The following is a 22,972-nucleotide window of genomic DNA, read 5'->3' on the forward strand; positions in this document are numbered from 1 at the left end:
TTATGCAGTTCAAACAAAAACCAAACATTTTAATAAAACTATTATAGTACAAAATAAGATTCAATATTGATTTGGTATTATTTGGTGATTAAGGATCGTCAAAATTACATGGAAAAGCACAGAAATTGCAAAAAAAAGTTTATAATGAAACAGTTAAATTTATCCTCAAATCAGCATGAATAAAGTGCATTAATAAGTAATTATTTAAAATTTGCATGTTGTAATAAAAATATCAGTATTTTTAAAACCATGTGGAAATTCACAACAATAACTACTCAAAAAATGGTTGAAAAACAACTCGGATTTAAAATGAAATTGGCACAAATAAAGTTTGTCAAAAAGTGATTATTTAAATGTGCAGATTGAAACACTTGTGCCGTCATATCACAGTAAAAATGGGGAATTTTCAAATCCAAATGGAAAACTGTAGAAATAACTGCATAAAAAATCATTTAGATTTTTGATAAAATCGGCACAAAGAAAGTGTGTTAAACAGTGGTCAATTAAATGGCTGATTCATAACTTACAAGTGGAAATAAGGTATTAAATGTATCAGACAGCATAAATTTCAGTAGCAAAGCTTGTTAGTACTAAAAAATATCAGAGGTGTAGAATATTTTCAGAGCATAATGTTTCCCTAAATCAATTTATTCGATTTTAAATTTCCACAATAATTATAGTGCATTTTTTTAGTTACAATAAATGTTCCAAAATAGTTTTTCGAAAGTAAAGTCTGTAGATTGTTAAAAATTTTGTATAATAATTTCTTTTTTTAACTGTAAAATACAATTCTTGAATTAACTGGAAAAATTTTATAAAGGTATACATTATTTATTTACAACAAAAAAACTTTTTTGCAATTTTATTATTTAATTAGACTGATGATTTCCCTTGGCTGCCTGAGTTTCGTCCGAACCAAGTTTGCGCAATCGGACATATTCTGCACCTCTGAAAAATACTATTAGCAAAATCAGAATTCATACAAGCTTTTTAAAGCAGTATCACAACATATTTTGTGATGCAGAAAATTCAACATAATCATTGCTATGTAACTTGTGTTGATCATTGAATAATAAATATTAAATTTTTATAGCTTTATAAAAGTTTAAATACTCAAATACACAATTCTGGTAGTAATATTATCATAGTTAAAATATTGAGGGAAATAATAATAATCTTTTCCATGTGTTTACAAGCTCCTGTGGGCCAAACATCAGGCTGTGCATCCCTAAAGTAAATAAATGTGCAGTTGAACTTCTCTTTCATTCAAATCTTAAAGTAAGTGTCTTAAAAGATAACCTTTTTTTTTAAAATAAAAATTTATAAATTTGTTACAAATTTTTATCAGTTTGATTTGTTTACTAAAGTAGAGTTTCTAAATAATTAATTTAGGAAACATTATGCATTTCATTTACTGTTAATTATTAGACAGTTTAAGGATACTGCTCCATATTATTTAAAAATTAGAATAAAAAATAGTAATTAAATTATTTTAATTTGACTTTAAAGTAGTTTTATCAGTTAGCGCTAGCTATTTTTTGGCACATGCATTGAGAAGCAAAATTTTTAATAATCAGGACCAACATATTTCATATGATGTACTTAAAAAAAAGAAGAAATGAAAAATTGTGCTATGCGAATTATGCAACATTGCATGAAGGTCAAGGCTAGTAAAATCTTAAATTTTTGTGTGCTTAAACATCTTTAATAAAAACCTATGAATGTAAAAACAAAACATCTATTAAAAAGCTATGAATCATCTATAATTCATTTTGGGAAAAAATGACACTAATAACATATCTACAATAACACTGATATTTTAAGTATAAATCAAAAGAATTAAGTATTCTTAACAATGATGTATTGAGTGTTATTGTATTGTTCATTGACTATTTTGCATGAATTAGCATTGACTGAGTAAATGCAGAGTTATAAATTTAACAAAGGATATTATCAGAAGTATTTATTTTTTTATGGAACAGAAAATGGGGTGCTTTATTTTAAAAGAAAAATAAGAAAAACTAGGAAAGTAAAAAAAAAAAAAGCTACTTTTGTTTGATGAATTCTTTTTCATTGTTATATTACATAACATTAAAATCTTTTCCCTTTCTTCCTCTACCCTTTTGAGTCCTATCTGGCATTTTCATGTTTCTGTTAAAACAGGAGGTGCTAAATTGATATTTACATGCCTGGCCAAGCACGTAATGGTAAAAAAAGCATGCGACAATTTTTTACATGACACATGCAATATGATTTTCAGGCTCCGATAAAAACTACATGTATCTTTAAATTATCAATAATAATGTTTCTTTTAATTAAGAAACAAAATTCAAATAGTTTAGGGTTAACAACAAAGCTTGACAATAAACAAAGTTTGACAATTTATTTAAAATTAGTCTATAGAAGGTATTATGCCACCATAAAAAATAAACTGAATATAACGGCAATGTAAGTTTGATGACATAAGAAATTTAGTAAATCAGTTACTACAGATAATAAATAAATGAAACAAAAGCACTGAGCTGTCATTTTAAAGCACTGGAGTTCTATTCCATGTGGTGGCCTGACATTCATCCAGCTTCAAATCAATGGATACCAGCTTGTATGAGAAGTAATGGCGATTACTGCTCACAACATTGTCGCCCTCATGCAACTGGTAGCAAAATTGTGGAGCCTCAAGACATTACTTGCTCATAACTGGCTGTTGTGGGAATTTTTTTTTTTCAAAGTATGAAATTAAATGGAAAAAGGTTGTTATAATTACAAAGATCAGGAAAAAAATTATATTACATAGTATCTTTTTGATTATTTACACAATTATTAGATTGATATATAATGGATTAAACTTGCATTTTGAAATATTATATATTATATATAAAGACAGAGTAATTTCTTAAGCTTAATGGATTAATACATTTGTGTAAATAAATATATGAGGTATGATGTGTAAAAAAAAAAAAAGCAATATTACATAATTACACAAACAAGAATAAATTTTCTTAAAAAATGTTCTACTCATCTCCTTCATTTTAAAATTAGTTACAGATTTACAGCACACAAGGTTAAAAATATTATTCAAATTAAAGTGATCCAGACGTTCTATAAATAAGAACTAGAATCTAAGCAACTTTAAAAAACTTATTAATCCGATAAAAAATTATAAAATTTCGAGACCATTTATAGTTAAAAGCACTGATTTTTTGGCAAATAAATTTTTTAATTATAACATGCAGTTTAAAACCAATTCTAACAATAAGAATAATTATCATACAACAAAATTCCTTATAGTACATTTTAAATATACAAACAATCTTTAAAATTTTTTTTTATATAAAATGCAAAAGTTTTCAAGTGTCTCATAAAAAACAGTGTTACAATTTTACTATACACTCATGTATGGGCACACCTCAATGAAAAATGGATAATTTATACAGGTATGAAAATGCCAAAATGAAATGTTTAAGAGAGATTGGAGACTATCACTCCAGGTCGAGATTGAATGAGAGGAGCTTTTTTTATTATATGATGTTGAAATGAAATCATAGAAGTTTGATCTGGTTTGTGATTTAACATTATTTGACTTTCATTGACTAAGTCCAATAATTCTGGTGTAGGGTCATCTCTAAACATGTGATCCCCTTCTACATGTCTAATTGCTTCAACTATTGTTTCAAGATTCTGCCTAGATGTGCTAACTTTGTAAGATGTTTGTTGTGAGGCAATATTAAAGTCTACAGGAAAAGATTCTATGCTAATATCACTAGATGATAGTACAAGTCCTGGAATGGTATTATCCGAAATTGATAACTCATCTACACTTGGAAGTAGAACTGAGCTACTTTTGCCTGAAAGATCTTCTGGAACATCTAAATTGGATAATTCAGGACTTGAGCCTCTTGGAGACATTTCGTGAGAACTCTCAACATCCTGACTTGATATTGGACTGCCAAGTCCACTCTCCTGACCAAAGTTCAAACATTTGTCAATATCCTGAAATAAAAAGATCAGTTTGAGACAAATAAAGTAATTGGAATCAGGAATTTTATGACTTAATATACAGCTGATCATTTTGTCAAAAGTTTCGGCAAGATTGATCACAGCATAGTGTTGAAGAAAATCATGAGGATTTTCATGTTTTTAAATGGCTTAAGGAATAAAAAGCATGCTTGAAGTTTTGTATATTAATTAGATTATAAAACATTTCAACATGAAAATTGATAAAATAAGTACCTCAGTCACACTATGGTACTGTTCAGCTGCTTCATTATCAGTAGAATAAAGTCTAGATTCTAAGTTCCGAAGTTGTTGTTCCACAAGCACCCTCAATGTTCTCTCATGCTCAAGTTGAAGTCTCAATTCCATTATTTCTCTTTTCATATCATCACCTCCATTCTCACTTCTAGAAGGGCTAGAACTACCAATTCCTTCATCAATGCAATCTGCTATAAAAAAAAACATCAACTTTGTTGTAAGAAATGTAATATTACAAATGAAGGAGCTATCTGAATAGTTTTAGGAGAGCATCTTAAATATGCTTATACAGGGTATCTACTAGGTTCCCGGAAAAAAATCAGGACCCCTCAAAACATTTTCATGACTTTTTTAATAGCATTTTACTTCTTTACCAATGTTTCTTTATTTATAGAAATATCTATAGAGTACTAACCAGAAATACTGCAACTTTTATTGAGTGAAATGTTTACAACAGGCTTTTCTGAAGCACTCTACATTATTCAATTGTTATAAGGATAATAGAGTGCTAAGAAAGTTTCAAAACTGTATTATCCTTAGTTTTATGTAGTGGTCAAGCAAAAAATAAAAACGCTGAATAACTTTTGATCTCATGATTGGATCTTCACATTTTAGGACTCAATTTTAATGGTTCGAGAGGTTGGCCTCAAATATGCTAATTAATTGATGCAGAAGATATTAAGTTACAAAATCTGACACAAAAATGTACTTTCCTATACCTTAAATATGGGGGGTAGCCACAATCTGGAAAATATGGTCTCAATAGTTTAATCAGGAGAGCTGTACAAAGTTTGGACCCCTTAGTGTTAATTTTACCTTTTTGCGTCTTTCACTATATCTCAAGAAGTTTTTAAGCGAAATGAAAATTTTTTGCATACAATTATACAATTATTTAGAATTATAAAATTCTCCTAGGATAATTTCACGCAAAATATTACTTTTAGTAAATACTTATTTTTTATTATTTTATTTAAAAATAGTCAAAAAAATTTTGACTCGTAAGGTATGCAATTTTAAATGGCAATATACAAAATTTGAGGGCAATCGGTCGAATAGTTATTGAAAAATGTAATAGCAAAAACCGATTTAGATTCTAAATATCCGGTATCCGGCCAAATTAAAATCCGTTGCATCACTCATTTAGAATATTATCTAACTATTTAAAATTTTCCTCTTTACTTAAGACCATCTTATAATTAAAAGATGTCACGAGAAGACGAATAAAATTTTTTATAACTTGCATTATAAAAAATTTTTCCTTCCAAAACAAATCTGAACCATTATTTATAAAAACGTGTCTTTTTTTCCCTTTCAAATTCCGATAATTTTAGTATAATGTTTATACAATTGTCGGATTTCAAATTTGTGTAATTATGTTTTGGCACATTGAGTTCTCAACGATTCCATCGTACATACACCAGCAAATTTTAATTTCAGTTATCCATTTTAGACGTGCTTAGTTCGCAACAATTCTATTAAGAACTACGTTGTTTGATCATCGAATTGCCCCCCAACCATATCCAGTGTTATTTTTCCCTTCTAAATTTCGATATTATAAATATAATTATAATTTGCGAACTTTAGTTCATATAGTTTTTTTTCTTCTTCAAATTACGATGTTTTTAATAAGTTGTTATAAGTGCACGCAAGTTTCAAATATGAGAAACCCTTTTTTGATGCCCTCTATTCACACCATACATCCATGCTGTTTTTGAATAACTTTTTCTACAGTTCCATTTTGTTTTTTCCTCAATTTCCACAATTTTTCTGATTTTGATGCGTTCAATATATCATGATGCCTGAATTTTGAAGTCAGTTTTACGAGCTACGCTTTCAGCGAGACAGTCATAAAAACACATTTTTTCGATTGTTCTTCGGTGATTTCTACATGGTTTTTCAAATTTTGACATAATTAATGAAATATTGGCTGGAACATCAAAAAATCTATACTAAAATACAGAGGCAAAACAGCCCCGATATGAATAAATGTCGTTGTTCAATGTCCTCAAAATATAAACAAACATTTTTATCATCATGCACTAGAACCAATAAAAAATTTTACTCACAGCATTTCAGATAAGTTTACACTCTTTTATTCTTCTAAAAGGCAAGAAGATTAAGTTTCAGAATAGCTTGCTGGAAAAGGAAAAATGAAATTTCTTTGCTTTTTTCTAAAACATCTTCTTTCAATCAAATTGGTTGTATTTTATTCGTTGTATTTAAAAATCTTTAAAGAGTAGAAAAAATTTTAAATAAATTATGGAAATTCTAAAAACCATTATTTTTATTACAGTAGGGAACCGATTATCCGGAACGGTCGGGACCATCGCTATTCCGGATAACTGATTTTTCCGGTTTTCTGAATCGCTACAAAAAACCGTTTTTTTATTGTTAAACCCAACTAAAAAAAAAAAAAATTTGGAAATAATCTTAAAAATAAGAAAAAACGATAAAGTAATACACTAATGATTATTTCCAAAATGATGGTAAGGTAAACATCTTTAAAAAAAGAAAGAAAAATCGTAAAAACTTATGAGGAAAATTTTTTTTTTTTTAAAAATGGCGAGAAAATTTATCGAATTTCGTTCCGGTTTCTTGGTTTTCCGGTTTTCTGATTTCCGGATAACGGGTTCTGTACTGTACTTAGCTAATCATAATCTTGACTATGAAATCATAATAGTTGGCACCTCTGCTGTATATGTTTTGGAAAGGAGGAATGAGCATCTAACAGTCGCAAAAATGTGGTTATAAATGGTTAAGAACACACACTTGGCAATTTACATGTGACCTCATAAGGCCATGTGTAAACATTCCCTATACATACATACAAGTAAATAAAATAGTAAACAAAAACTTGCCAGGCTCTCGTTTTTTCCTTTTTGGTAAAGGAGATCCAGAACAACTACCATCACTGTCTTGAATATTAGATGGAGAGTGAAGCAATCTTCGTGAAAACTGGCTGTTTTGTTCTAAGAGTCTAGCCTTCTCTTGTTCCAATTGAAATACATAATCAGCTGTACTCTGAAGTATTGCTGCCTGAAATAACAGTTTAATCCACAAAATATTACAATTAAATAAAATAACTCTTAAGACATAAAAGATTTCTCAATTATTTTTAAATTATCTGTATGACAAATGAAACCCTTTTCCCTCAGCTGTACGGTGTGAAGAAAAAAAGCAAACCTTAATAACTTTTGATCTAATGATCATATTTTCATTACTAGAACTAAATCTTAATTGTTAGATGGTCTAACCTTAAATATGCAAATTAATTTGTGCAAACAATATTTTAAGTAACAAAATCAGGCATAAACACGTACTTTCTCTAAATCAACATACCTACCCCCCCCCTTTTTTTTACTGATTTCGATCCTTAACTGTAATAAGGAAATAATGGTTACAATAGCTGAGACAGGAGAGTGATGATAAATTAAGGTCCATTATTGTTAATTTTTCTTTTTGCGTATTTCACCAAATCTCTGGAACTAATGAAGCAAATCAAGGCATTTTTACACACAAGTAAAACTTGTTTATCCACATAATTTCATGTAAAAAATTATTTTTTATAATTTTTATTGTTTAATTCATTAATGATCAAAAAATTTTGAATTTTAAAGTAAAAGTTTACACCAATTTAATCTACATAATTTTAAATGATAAATTCTATAATTTGGAGTGAATCACTCTAAAAGTTAAAAATAGGATTTCATTGAGGATTGTGTGCTAGTGAAATTAACATTAGAGGCTCAGAATCTCAACCCCTCTCCTGCTTAAACTATAATAATCAAACTTGCTTATAACAATAACTAAGGGACCATAATATTTGCTCATTATAACCAAGTGGTTGTAAAGAATGGGAATAGGGGGGAAAAAATTCTAAAATACTTTATAAATTCTATATATTATACTTAGTTAATTTGCTATGAACTGTTTTTGTCTTCTTATTGCGCTATTGTTCTTCGGATAAGACTTCATTTGACACAGAAAAACAGCATTTGCACCCTTGCTTTTGAAAAGGATTCTTGTGTTCACTGGATATATATCACAATACTAATCTTCAGTTGTCTTACAAATATTAAAGAAATTTTTTAAGTGGTAAGGTGGGCTAGAGATATGGAAATAAGTATAAATTTTAAGAATCACAAAAATAAAGTTTGCTAAAACTGGGGTTTGCATGTTAAAAGCAAGATAAACTCCAATAGACTTAAAATTGTAATAACCAAATATTTTCTCCTTCATTGAAACTGGGTTCTCATTAAATCAGGGCTTGACTGTATGACCATATTTTCCAGATGCTGTAACATCTATTTTGAGGGTTAAAAATACATATACATCCAACAAGTTACATTTGTTTAGAGAAAGAAAGTTTTTGTGTCTGATTTTGTAACTGAAAATATTGTCTTAACTAATTAATTAGCGTATTTAAGGTTAGACCTTTAAACCATAATCCTCTAACATGAAAATAATGATCATTAAATCAAAATTTATTAAAAGTGAGTTTCTTACTCTACACAAAATTATACTAATCCGAGTATGGCATAAAAAAATATTTTCATGGCAAATAAAAAAAAAAAGTAAATTACAATGTGTTAAATTTAGAATTTTAATAATAAAATATTTATAACTATGACAGTGAAGTGTTTTCGAATTCTCCATCTAATTCATTATAAATCAGTAAGAAAAACTACCAACAGAAACAAACAACAATGACTGAGGACACAGGATAATATATTGTTTAGAATGACATCAAAGGCAATAATGATTAGCAAACATTTTTTTCTTTTGCTGAAAACAACACTATGCCAATTCAAAAGGAGTTTTAAATGTGAGTAACTTAATTTAATTGGAATTTTATATTCATTCAAAATGGTTTCATTTCAAAATAATTTTGAAAATGAAGTATATTGTTAACATGCATTCAGAGAATTGTAAAACAAAATCATAAAGGAAGTTAATACAACATTTTTCTTAACTTGAAAACAAATGAAAACCAGTTACTAGCATTTCACAAATGGGAGAATAAATTTTTCGAACAAGAAAAGTGTGATTCATAAATTTATCAAATCCCTTGAAAAGAATGTTTATGAGACTACATTACTTTAAACCGAACTAATTCATATGGTACAAATAAAGGTTTATTTCTGAATTAAAAAATCATTTTCCAATTCTTTTTTTTTTTTTTTTTTTAATCTAGCACATTTGATTTGACGCAACTTGATTTTTGTTTTATTTTCAGACAGGGCCCAAAAAAAATAAGCTATATTGCATAATTTTGTTATCACACGTGTTGGTGACATTTTGTGGGTATGAGAACACCCGACACTATTAATTAAGTTTTACTTTGCGTAATTGAACTCCAGAAAAATATAAACAATAGTTTGAAAATTAAATGAATAATATATATCCTAAAATTGACTATATTGCACTTACTGTATAACATATAATAATAAATATTTACCGATAAATGTAAATTATTAAATAAAAGCATTGAGAACTAAAGAATTTTTATACCATATCCACATTGTTAAATATGTAAAAAGGCCGGAAGAATTTTATAGAAGGGAGTTGCAATAAATAATTCTATAGTTAAGTACAAATACAATTTTTAAAAAATCAATTTGTCAATATGTTCACTTTTATTATTATTTTAACGATTTTTTATCAATCTTCCACTAATCTGATTTTGAGCAAAGTTCTGGCGATTTTTTGTAATTAGCCAATTTTTTCCTGAATTTCGTCATTTGCTGCTTGGAAATCAATCTTTTTCCATCTTTCCTGATTTTTTTTTTTTTTAATGTGAATAACTATTTTTTCTATAGCATTCCTTTGTTTAAATCTCCAATGCTTTAGGATTAAAGATTTACCCATATTTATATTTTTTTACAAATTTTCTATTTTTAAATTCATTTATGATTTTGGCAAGTTAAGAGTTGATTTTTTAGGTCAAATCTATCTAAAAGATCTACATGAGATGTATTTGTGAAAGATTTATTTAATTAAAAGCAAGCCATATTTATTAAATTAAATCAAATAGAATAAATAACTAAAAAATAATGCTTTTTATCAACAGACAAGCAAAAGTAAAAAGATAAATAAACAAACGACAAAAACGTTTAATTAAATTATCCTAAAATATAATACACAGCTGCCCGATAACGAAAAATGGAGGGAGAACTTCATAAAATAAAAGAACAACTTTTCAAAAACTAAGTCATCCTAAAAAAAATTTAAAAAATACATTAATAAAAATATTATACAAATAATCTGCATTTAATTAAATTTAAATCAACAGAAAAACGTTTAAAAATAGAATCATAAATAGATAGATAAATAAATAGAAAAATTTAAAGGACAATGGTAAAACGTGAAATCAATAAAAAAAATATCAAAAAGAATTATTGTAGTCAGCCAAATTATAATAAATTAGATAAAACCAAATTATAATTAACTGAAGATAACTTAAAATCACCCAAATTAACTAATATAAAACAAATTAATGATTAAAAAAAGCAATATATTTCCTACCTACTTAAAGAGAAAAATAGAAAACTGTGAAATACAATAACCTATTAATCAAATTAAATAAAAACAGAATTACCATTTCCAGACAGAAACGAAATGCTAACTTAAATTTAGAAACCAGGAGCCGCAGATATGTGATCAACTGAATTAATAATTATTAAAAAAAAAAATATTATGAAATTCATGAATAGGAAGAATTAATTTAGCTAGTACGAAATGTATTGCAAACGGAAAAAAAAGAGGAGAAAAAAACGAACTCAAAACGAAGTGGAATCAGAAATGTATCACTTGTAAAATAAGAAAGCTAAAAATACTGCCTGCTTTCAGTAATAAATAATTAATCTAATGCTTATGTATAAGCATTCTACTTTTATTTTTTTTACCAAATAAAAAAAAATATTATAAAAGCAGACGATTTCTAACGAAAGCAGATGTGATTCACATCAGGCAAAAGACTTGCTAATGATACCACCACCTCTGAGGAATCAGAATTCATTCAATTAAAAAAAAAATAGTGTTTCTCTGATCGATATAAAATAAATAAACATAGTAGATGATAAAAAAAAAACGTTTTGTTTCTAATAATTAATGTATTATTCAAAATTATAAAACACTAATTTGTCATAACAACTAAGGGATAATGAAAATTGAGAAGCATAAGTGTATTAGAAAAAAATCTTGCATGTCAATACTTTCAAGGAAGAAGTTTCAAGTTACTTAACTGGGATATCCAATTGACAACACTTCAGAAACGGTTAAGAATAACAGAATCTTGTTATTACACTTTAAGATGATCAGACCGGAAAAAAAAGTCTGTTTTTTTTTTTTAAATCCTCTACTGCACAAGCTCAAATTACGGTTGTAAACAGAAAAGTGAAATCTTGCAATTAGATAGGGTGTAAAATTCCCTAACAATTCCCAGTTTTGGGATAAAATGACGTTTTTTCCCGACAATTCTCTGAATTTTTTTCTTATCTTGTTTAAATGTGTGGTAGCAGAAACCCTAAAGTACGGCAATGGTTGCTGTTGATTACTACAGCATTTTTTCCCCTTTAACTATGTTGGGATTTATCCCATTTTTTTTTTATTATCATTGTATGAATTCAACTTAAATTTAAAGAAAATTTTTATGCGTAATATTCAAGGACCTTATGTTTGCCAATTTTTTTACTTGTTAGATTACGCAGAATTTTTAAAATTTGTCTGAGTGTGTTTAGATCACAGATAAATTTGGATTTACGAAGATAGTGTTGCAGATTCACTCCGTGAATTCTACTACTGGGGTAAAATGTTTTTTAAAGGAAAAAACTATTAAATAACAAAATGATTTTTGAAATAAAGAACTTGCCTTGCTTAGTTTTTCACCTTCACGATGAGGCAGTAAAGCACGAAGAGATTGAAAGCCCGCATTTATACTTTGCATTCTGCGTCTTTCATTACTGTTAGCAATTTCTCTTCTTATCCTCTTCTCCTGTTCTAATAAACTTTTAGGAGAAATTGGTCTGTTTCCTAACCTATAAAAATAACATACATATTTATGTATTTGGATAAAATTCAAATCAATCACTTAAAAAAGAGCGTTTCTTGAACTGAAATTATTTAAGTAATGACCAAGGATTCATAGAAAAAATACATGTCTTAATAAAAACACACAAACCAGGTGAATTACAAGACATCATGATGACATCAGCAACTAGTCTGGGTGATCGAAAGTTGATAATTATTGCACAAACCTTACACTTTTAGAGCTTATTTATAAAACTAGTTTACAAAAATTTGCAAACCATAACGTGTATATAATTTTGGATTGCCCTGGAGATAGTAAATCAATCTTAAAGATAGTTTTAAAAGATACAAAAAAATAAGAAATAACCGAATTTCAAAATAGTGTGGAAAATAATGGTCTGCGGTTCATGTAGATTGTAATCTTACATAGTGTAAATTATTCTTCTTTCAAACCAGTATCATAAGACAGGGTTCATACTTAATTTACGAAAAAAAAATTTTTTTTATTATTCAAAAGGACAATTTTAAAAAAATAAGTTACACAGCTACATCAGTTTAAAAAAAGTATTGATGAATAAAAAACTTCAACAAAATCTAAAAAGCGTGAAAAATTAAGATATGATTTTGATTCTAATCAGAATTCGACAGTACACATCTAGATGCATATTTTACACATCAGATTTCTGTTTCGCAATTGGAGAGAATTTTACTAGGAGAAAAAATACTCCATAAGTTTTTTTTTCCTCCGTAAAATTGTTAGTTATTTTATAATGTTAAAAGAGTCAATCGCTTTGAAAATCAGTAAGCATGTTTTTTCTTCATCCATCCATATTTGGTATTTTTGGCAATCCTTCCATGTTTGGCATTGTTGGGATACCGTTTACGTTAGACATATCCCTTTCCTATTCAACCCAACATTATCCTACTCAAGGAAATTTTCATAATTCAGTTGTGATATTAATTTTGAATATACTGTAAAATTGTTAAAATATATTATAAAAAAACATAAAAAAAATAATGTATTTTATTGATCTTCTAGAAACTCGTTCAACTTTTCCTGAAAATAGAACAAAAAAAATTGTAAATAACGCGCAAACTAATTTTTTGGATTAAATATTCAATCAATAAATTTAAGGCATTTATTTTGTACAATTAATGTTTGTTTTAATATAATTCGTGTTAGAAAACGGCAGTAATCAACAATCTGTTTTGAAGTTCACTCCTTTATATTAAAATTCACTCCTCAAAAATTTATAAAAGACTGAAATTACTGTCTAGACATTACTGTCTAGACATTACTGTCTAGTAGAGCTGCTGTCTATTAAAACAATTACCCAACATTATTCGGCCTATCGCCCCTCTGGATGCTGATAGCCACTTATCGTCCCCTTCCTAAATGTTGACTGCCACCTATCGCCCCCTTTCTCTTTTTTTTTTTTTTTTTTTTTGCTCAAAAAACCGCAAGTTGTCACTATAAGCATTGATTTAAAAAAAAATAAAGTTATCTTTTAACGTTTTTCGTTTCTTTAATTTTCCAAAAAGAACAGATATCTGAAGGAAAATAATTAAATCATGAGAAGATATATTTTTTAATTGGAATCTGGGAGAATTGAAAGCATTGATAATTAAAGTTTGAAAACTCTATTGTTCATCTTTACAATGACTACCTTTTGCTTTCAGTTAAATTTAAAGCATTAATGTTCATCAGAGGTTTGCTTTTAAGCAAATGTTCAACCTTTTCTTTATTATGAAAGGATCGGGAAAATAGATGATTTTTATTTATTTATTTATTTTGTTATTTATTTATTTTGTTATTTATTTATTTTTTAAATTCATAATTCTTCGTCTGAAATCAAAACGATTGGTTACGTATACATTTTCAATTTCGATATTCGCTAGCATTTTATCATTGTTTCTCGTCAGAGTACGTAACCTAAAAAAAGTCATGATTCTCCTGCTAATATTTTTACTAAACTATATTAAATAAAATGCAATAAAAATGTTTAGTTGTCCATTGAAAAAATGAATAGGCGCCATAAAAATTCTTCAACTTTGACAATAAATAACTCATAAACTAATGTTCTCTTATTTGAATAACATTAGGGGCATGGCCCTTTTCTCACTATTGCTCGCCAACCCTAGAAACTGCTATGTATATAATATCATCTATGTATAGTGTCCTAATTTTTCGAAAAATGTTCAGATTTTTTTCTTCTTTTGCCTACTAAAAAGCCTGATTTATGCAGAAAATATTATTTATACAGTACGGGATAATCAATGTGCCCTGTAGCAGAATTTTTTTGAGCTATCTGCGTCAATTCTCACTAATACCATTCTGAAAGATACTTTTAATAGTGAAAAATATAACTAAATTTAAGTAACAAAAGCGCTTAGTGTTCACAAAAACGTTAACAATAAATCATTGATATCAAACTTCATTGATAATAAATGTTTCATTAATAGAATGAAATGATAAATTAAGGAACGAAATATCTATTTTTTTAGAGCTTAAATAAAGATTACAATGTAACTTTTGAATTATAACTTTTTCATTATTCGTTTAATATCATTTTAATATTTTAATAATAATTAGTATATTTAAAATAATAATTACTATCAGTAAATATATTTCTGTTACACCCAGTTAATTTCACACATATTTATTTAAATACAAGGAATTCTAAAATTTATTATGTATCTAGCTTGTTCAGATAAAAATAATTTAAGTGGATCTGTCTTTACAATTCCTTAAGGTTTTGAGTTAGATAAAAAAAAAAAAACTTTCATATATTAAATTAGTTTCCAATAATAAATAATGATATTAACTTTTTTATTGCTAGTGGTATGAAGGGTGCATTGAAGTTAGATTCTACTTTACTCGTTCCCTATATTAAACAATGGAGATATGATTCTTAGATTACTCTTTATTTAGTCACTAATTAATATTTTGGACTGATTTTTTTTCCCCCGCTTCATTTCACGCTTTGAAATGTGCAATATTAAGCTTAGTTACAAAACTTTTAGTTTAAAAATTTTAAGCATTTTTAAAACTTTTTAAAGCTAACATGTTCTTTAAAAGATTGAAATTTAGAAGATAAATTTTAATTACAAGTTTATTTTAAGCATTTTTGGCTAAATTTTAGGAGGGATTAAAAATTTCAAGTAACTTTCTTTAACCTAAGATTAATATTTTAATTCATGGTGACTATATATTACGTAAATAGTAAAATAGTTTCACTTTGAGAAAAAATTAGTTTTTAAAATTTTAAGTCAAATATTTCATCAGAGTGGTATTTAGTTACAAGGTTCAAAATTTTATTCAAATCGCATAACTCCTTCATAACATCCCCGATCGACAGTGTATTAACAGTCTCCGTTTTACGTGTTTGGTAAACATGTGTGTGTGACACTTTCAGTGTGTTTTCAAAATAAATTTACAAAGCTACTAATTTTTCTACTGTTTTAAATTTTATTTTTAACTGAAACTAAATAGTACATAAAAAGAACTATAAACAGGAATACAGAAGTTGAAAATTACACTTGTAATGCTTATAAAAAAATTTCAATGCTTTATCAAAAATTTTTTAATCCTTTATTAAAATAGATGAAAACTTTCAACTAACATTTTTATGTTTTATTACGTTTATGTGTAAAGTTAAAGGATTAGTATACCGAAGAGCTCAATATTACACACACACAAACACAGGGGTCTGTCTAGATTTTTTTTAAAGATACTAATTTTGTGAAAATTTAGTCATAATTTGTGAAAATTAAAAATTATAGTAAAAAATCAACACAAAAATATGGTCATGTAAGAAAATATTTTCAAAAATTGACACTACATATAAAAATCTTTTTTGACCATTAAATTTCTATATATTTCCCCCCATATATATTCAAAAACAATTCTGCTATTGTAAAATTTTGGGTTGAAAATTGTATCCAAATTTCAAAATTCATAAAAATCATTGTCCATGTTTAAATTTCAACTTGAATTTAATAAAAACATGCCTATAACAGTACTAGTATTAAAAGTTATTTTAATTATGAGAACATTTTCATCTGGGTCATACAGAAAAAAGTTTCAAAGAAAAAAAAAAGGATCATAAAAAAAATGTCTGTTACATTAAATTTACAATAATGTTTAAGATTATGTTCGAATTTCGTCTTACTGTAAAGTTTATAGAGGGAGAGTCTCGTCGTTTCATTTTAAAAACACTCAGCAGGACAGGGAAAAAAAAAAAGCACGCTTTGATATGGCAGTAAGTGACCGGCTAGACTTACCACGTTGCACTATCTGACCAAACACGTGCTACCTTTTCGTAAAAGACAGCTGGCAGAAAAGCTCCTCTTTTCCATAGATTGCAACGAGAACGTGGTTTGCATGAGAACTCTTTTTTATTTGTGCAACTACTGCTAAACGGTAGTAAAATTTACCCTTGTGATATATATTGATAAAGCATGATATTAGTAAATAAAAACTAGGGATGTAACGAATTGAGTAGGTCGAATAGCAACATTCTTTCTGAAAAATATTTATAAATAATTTTTATATGAATATAAGTTTAGTCATTATTAAAAAATAATTAAAATTTAGCTGTATTCAGATGAAAAAAACTGACTAACAGCTATTAAAAAATAAAGTAGAAATAGAAAAAAAATTACCTCTTAATTCCCAAAACAAAACTTTAACGCTAAAAATAATATTATCCGGTAAAAAAAATTGTCTATAAAACATTAAAAGAGATAATGTTCATCAGAAACGCTTTTAAAAATGCAGCGTTATCATAAAAACGCCTATTAAAAAAAAACACAAAGATTATATACAAAAGTAAAACAAAAATCTATCTGAATTTTTGAAAGAAAATTTTAAAGCTAAACATTTCAGAATTGAATTCTAATAGAAACTATTTTAATTGCCGCGTCATAATAAAAACAAAAATCGTTCTTAATTTTTAAAGGAAAGACTCAACACTAAAAATCTTAACTTTAACTTTTTCACATTGCCGTATTTTAAGAAAAAAGTAACCGTAAAAGATTAACGCTCCTCTAAAAAATGCTGTCATAAAAAATAAAAAACGCCAATTGAAAGAAAAATAAATAAAAAAATCAGAAGAGTATCAGAAAAAAAATTATTCTTTGTTCTAAAATATAACTTTAACGTTAAGAATCAGTTTTCTTAGTTACTAGTTATCTGTCTTACCATACAAGAAATAAGAGACGGTGAAATAAAGTACATTTGAAACGTTGCGTTATAATGCATTGCTTTAGTTAAAACAGAAAAACAAGGGTGCGAAGCTAGATTTTTCAACAAAAATTAAGCACCTTGAGTACTTTTTAAGCACTCAAAAAATATTTTTAATCACTTTACGAAAAAAAAAATCATAATTAGGATCTGCGCAGCAATAAAAATTGTTTTTTTCTATCGTTTAAAGTTCTTAATTTATGAACATAAAATCAATAAAATTCAAAAACATTCACAAACTTCACATAATCAAGATAAAATAACTAGTTTCTGATAAATATGGCAGAGAAAATTGTGAAAATCATACATTTTTGAAATTTTGAACTACAATCGACACGGCAAAGAAAAAATCTCCTTCAAAAAGATAGAAAATTAAGAACTTTTTACAAACCCAGTATAAAATAAAGCACTTTTAAGAACTTTTAAAAACGCTACGCACCCTGAACAAGCAAAAATGAAACAAAACAAAAAAAAAGTTCTCAATTTTTAAAACATAAAGTGATAAAAAAAAACGATGAAGTAGACTTGTCTGAATATAATTAAAAAACAAGAAAAAAATCAGCACAGCAAAACTCATGGTTCAGTGTAAAGTAATCTAGTTTCAGTTCTTCAAATATTGCTTTTCCATGTGTCTTTCAGAAGTTAAGTTAACAAGTTTTAGAGCTTAATAAATATGTGTAAAAACTATTTCTAATAATGTAAAGAAAAAAAATAAGATTTCAGATTAAAATCCCCCCCCCCAAAAAAACTTCGTCGTAAAATAATTTTCCAAATAATACTTAACCGAATAGTCAGCAAAAGGGTCGAAACTAGAATAATTCATAACATTTCTGAAAACCAAGTTTTATTTTAAGAAGTTTCAGTCAAACTTCGGCAACTTAAAACATGAAAATATCTTATAAATCAAAATGCTTTATATAATTTGTAGTAGATAGTCACTGTTTTCGTCACTTTAACTGCAATATATTTTTTGCACTTAGCAGTATTAGACACCAGATGTGAATCATAATAACATAATAAATTTCAGCCGTATCTTTTTTTTTTTTTTTTAATAATGTATAGAAATTTTTTAAATTTCTAAAAATTTCAAAGAAAAGAAAAAATTTCAAACAGAAATAACGAATTCAGACTGTAAAATATAAAAAAAGTTTTTGAATATTCTAATCTTTATTTTGACTGTTGAAGAAATTAAGTAATATAGTTTATTTTTATCATAAGGTAAGGTTATAATACTTCTATAGTAACGAAATTTTTTTTCTTCACATCATCGAATATTAATAAATATATCTCATAATTTTTTTTCTTAAATAAATTCAGACATGTTCAGTAGAAAAGTAGTTAGAATATAGTAAAGGGGAAAAAATTTAAAGTAAAATACATATTATCTGAATTTATTAAACAAATTGTCGAAAGATTTCCTTAAAAATATTCAATTATTTGTTCATTATTATTATTTGCGAGTAAATTTAAAATTTTCAAATCGACCGTATTTCAATTTGAAACGTTCGTAGTAAGCGAGATTAAATTTGAAAAAAATTAAATTCATTTAACGAATTGCCATGAAAAAAATAATGATAACTCTGGGATTTAAACAGGTATTTCCTAAGGTGTATTTTATTAAAAAGATTATTATATGAAACACTTTCCAAACCAAATACTGAAGATAGAAAAATTATAAACAATCAATCCAACACATTTTTCTTAGCGAAAGAAGCCGGTTATGAACAAAACTTATTCACGCAGCCTGAGGTTGTTAGGCTATTGGCACGACGCCAAATTTCCCAGTATCTCTCAACTGAATTCGACTCGTGTTCAACATTTAGATATTACAGCATTATATCAAGCACCATAGGCGTAGCGTCGGGGGATGGGCACGTGTCTTCTCAATAATTTTCATAACTTCAGTATTTATTTGATTGCTGTTAAAAAAAAAAAAAAAACCCGAGAAAAACCTATTTTTATTTGATGAAAAAATTTAATAGTTTTAGATTATTAATATATAGTTTAATCAGAGCCGGCGGAAGACGTTTTCACGTCCCAGGCGATATTGCGACCGGCGCCTTTAACTCAGTTTTGGAAAGGAATCTGAATTAAAAAATATAGATATATTTTTCCCTTTGAATTGTTTCGGTGGTGTAGTCATAATGCTGTATAAAATTGCTTATTATATTTTAAATTATAATAATTCTAACAGAAAATTATAAAATCCATAAATCAACCCTAAATGTTGATTTAAGAAACAAATGTAAAAGATAAATAATGAATTCAATGTTAAAAGAAGTTTAATTGTTGAGAATATCACCTCAAGTATTCAAGAATCTATTATAAGAATAAATTTAATGAGCATAATCTTTTATGAGATAAAAACAGGGTCTTGCCGGGGCGAATCGGGCGTGATAAATAATAATATAAATTTTATGATGATTGTGTTGCATAATGTATTACATAAATATTTTATATAAAGGGAATTTTATGGTCATCAAAATAGAAAAACTGCAATATTTTCCAGTTATGATTGACATTAAATATGACTCATAATTTTGAACTAGTAATAAGCATTTCATTAATCAAAGATATTTAAAAGATTTTTTAATCAATTTAAAAAGGGAATTCTGCATAAAGTGAACATTTTAGAACAAAACTGATTTCTATAAATGAGGTTCGCTTTATTATGTACTAGTATTACTTATTTAAATATTCAAGCAAACGAAGCAAAAATTCTATTTCCATAGGGATTTTTTTAGGAAACTTACTAAATGTTAGGGAATTTTTTTAAATGTACAAAAACCAGGAGAAACTGGCAAAATCCAGTAGAGTTGGCAGCTATGTATACTATATCATTTTTTGTTCAAAACCTTGCCTGTAAATCAATGTCATGTGCCTGATCCAAACAGGAAAATACTATATATATTTTATTGATTTTACTACGAAATCAATAAATTACATTTATTTTTTCAATTGGCAGAAAATAAAATTTTATTAATTGTTTAATTTTATTACTCACCATTTTAATTAGTTGAAATTTAAGATATCATTTTAAAGATCATATTTATTTATTGTAGCAAAGCCACTGAGAGAATTTTGTATTAAATGGAATATGGGATATGATATATGGAATATTTTATGCGTAACATATGGAAGGACTAATTTTTTAAAAGAAAATTTATTTTGCTTTTAAAAATTAATCCATTTAAGAAATAACTTTATAAAAAATTAATGAAATAAACAATATTAGTTATTTTTTTTAATATCTGCTAGTTTTTATTAGTTAGGTATGGATATAAAATGGATATGGATATTAAAACTGTGATTTTTATTTATTACTTTTATTATTATTTTGATTTCATTGTTATGTATTTTAATTTTAGTTGTATATTTTATTTTTTATTAATTCAATTTTAAGTATTTTTATTCTTAATTATTGTTTTATAAGATTTTAATGGGAAGAACCAAGAGTGAAATGTTTATCCACTTAACACAAAGTAAATAAATTATTACTAAAAGTGGAATATCATTAGTAGTATTGACCTATTAATTTCACTGACGTATGCATATGCAAGTGGACATATTTTTTTCACAAAATTCATAAAATATACCAGTAATTTTAAAATATTTGTAAACACAGTGTAACTAGTGAGGAAAACAAAATAACAGTTAAATTAATAAAAAAACAGTTTGACTGCCTGATTAAACTTGTTTTCTAACAGTTGTCATTAATTTTCTATTTCCACCGGCAATCAAACAAGTTTTGTTATTTTCACCCACACCTTTTTCCGTAGTTATTCTACAGAGATTTTGTATTTTACTTGATTAAATATTAGTTTAGTTTAAAATATGTATTAGGGAATATCTCTTATTTGTTATTGTTTGTTGACTTATTACTAAGTATTCTATAATTCTGATCTAATTACTGACCAGGGCATGAGTAAAAGACACTGAAAAATGTTTGTTTGCAAGAGGTAACAGAGAGGTGTTGAAAGACGAATTTAAGAAATATCTCCAATCTCCATCAGGCAATCAAACTGGCTATGAGGATTTTTATACGGTCCTTTCCACTAGTGATTCGACAGAATTCGAAAGGATTTTATTTTCCTTTCCCTTAAAAATCAATTTGCGATCACTTACTTGTATACTTTTTATTCATTTTTGACAAAAATACAATTAGTACATGATGAACATAAACACCCCATGTATAAAAAACTTAACTTTTTTTTCACAAATTTTTTCTTCTTTGTTTTAGGGGTTTTTTTTTTTTCGAAACTTGAGTTTATACTCAGTCTTTAGAATCTTCAGAAACTATGATGTCTCAAGAAAAGCGCCATCTTATTTGTACAAACCTATGAAACAGCTGTCTTATTACGTTAATTTGTCAATATTAATAATTAATTTCGAAAGATAAAGTTTCAGGAATTACTAGTTATATGATATAGTTGTTAATAAACTTCACTTTGACTTTCATTTTGTTTTAATATAATTTTAGTGTGTGATGTGATTAATGTTAATCAAAATCAAATAATTGATTTTGCAGAGTTAAATATTTTTTTTATTTTAACAAATATCGAAGAAAAGAAACGCGATATATTTTCGCACTAAATATATTGTTCAATAATTTTTTTTTTAAAGTTATGAACACACTTTTAACATATGAAACACTTTACATTCCATTTTTAGATATCGGCTTCAATACTACATCTAGACCTGTGGATACCAACTGGAGGGCCAGCAAAGCCTTTTTTTTTTGTTACCCGCGAACTAAAATATATTAGTTGTCATTTTTTGAGGGGGGGGGGAGACAATTTTTGCAAAAAAATATATGTGGGTTTAAAATACTTTTCTTTCGTTAAAAAACCTAATTTCTTCATTTTTTTTAAAAAATTTAACAATATCAATATCTTAAAAATTTGATATCTGTTGCACATTAAAGTTATTGTAGCCATAATTCTTTAATATGTGATTAAATATTTTTAAAAATCTACTTCTTATTTTAATTTGTAATTCAATACTTATGTTTTGTACTACTTGTTAAAAATCTGACAGTAATATTTAATGCTCCTTCAAACATAAAAGAGTCCTATATAAAATTTTGATAAAGTTGCGGCCAGCCATTTGACTGGTGTTTTTAATTACGGCCCCCGGCCTCGTGTTAGTAGGAAACCCCTGATCTAGACAAATTAGGTACAGTTTCCGATGACTTTTTTTTTCTAAGTAATTGATCGGACTACTAATTTAAAAGTTAAGGTTTCGTGTACAAAAAGTACTGTTTTATATTTATCTGATTATGAATCTGCTATTGTTGTCTAAGTAAGTGAGATATAGTTTTCTATATTATTTTACCACGCCAAATCGGATGAGACCAAAATAAAGTCGATAGGATTAACTAAAAGTTATATAATTTTATGAAGAAAAAAAAAAGAGTATAATTTTGTAAGTATGCTTATTCACGCCACT

General features: G+C 26.9%; 1 protein-coding gene across 4 annotated transcripts in view; it reads right to left on the reverse strand.

Moving 5' to 3' along the window:
* Window positions 1-2,357: 2,357 nt before the first annotated feature.
* crp (transcription factor cropped) overlaps window positions 2,358-22,972 on the reverse strand; it is a 36,944-nt gene continuing 16,329 nt past the window's right edge. Inside the window, exons 2-5 of one of the 4 annotated variants that reach the window (XM_016057729.5) lie at window positions 12,122-12,287; window positions 7,110-7,287; window positions 4,231-4,439; window positions 2,358-3,990 (exon numbers count right to left, since the gene is read on the reverse strand). In XM_016057729.5, the coding sequence (XP_015913215.1) occupies window positions 3,460-3,990; window positions 4,231-4,439; window positions 7,110-7,287; window positions 12,122-12,287 (1,084 nt within the window). In that variant the 3' untranslated portion in view covers window positions 2,358-3,459. Of the gene's footprint in view, window positions 3,991-4,230; window positions 4,443-7,109; window positions 7,288-12,117; window positions 12,288-22,972 lie in introns of all 4 variants that reach the window. The other 3 variants (XM_016057720.5, XM_071188213.2, XM_071188211.2) reach the window with 3 other exon arrangements.

This window comes from Parasteatoda tepidariorum, chromosome 12, assembly GCF_982258835.1.
Source record: "Parasteatoda tepidariorum strain Cologne lab strain chromosome 12, Ptep-v5.0, whole genome shotgun sequence".
Taxonomy (NCBI): Eukaryota; Metazoa; Arthropoda; class Arachnida; order Araneae; family Theridiidae; genus Parasteatoda; species Parasteatoda tepidariorum.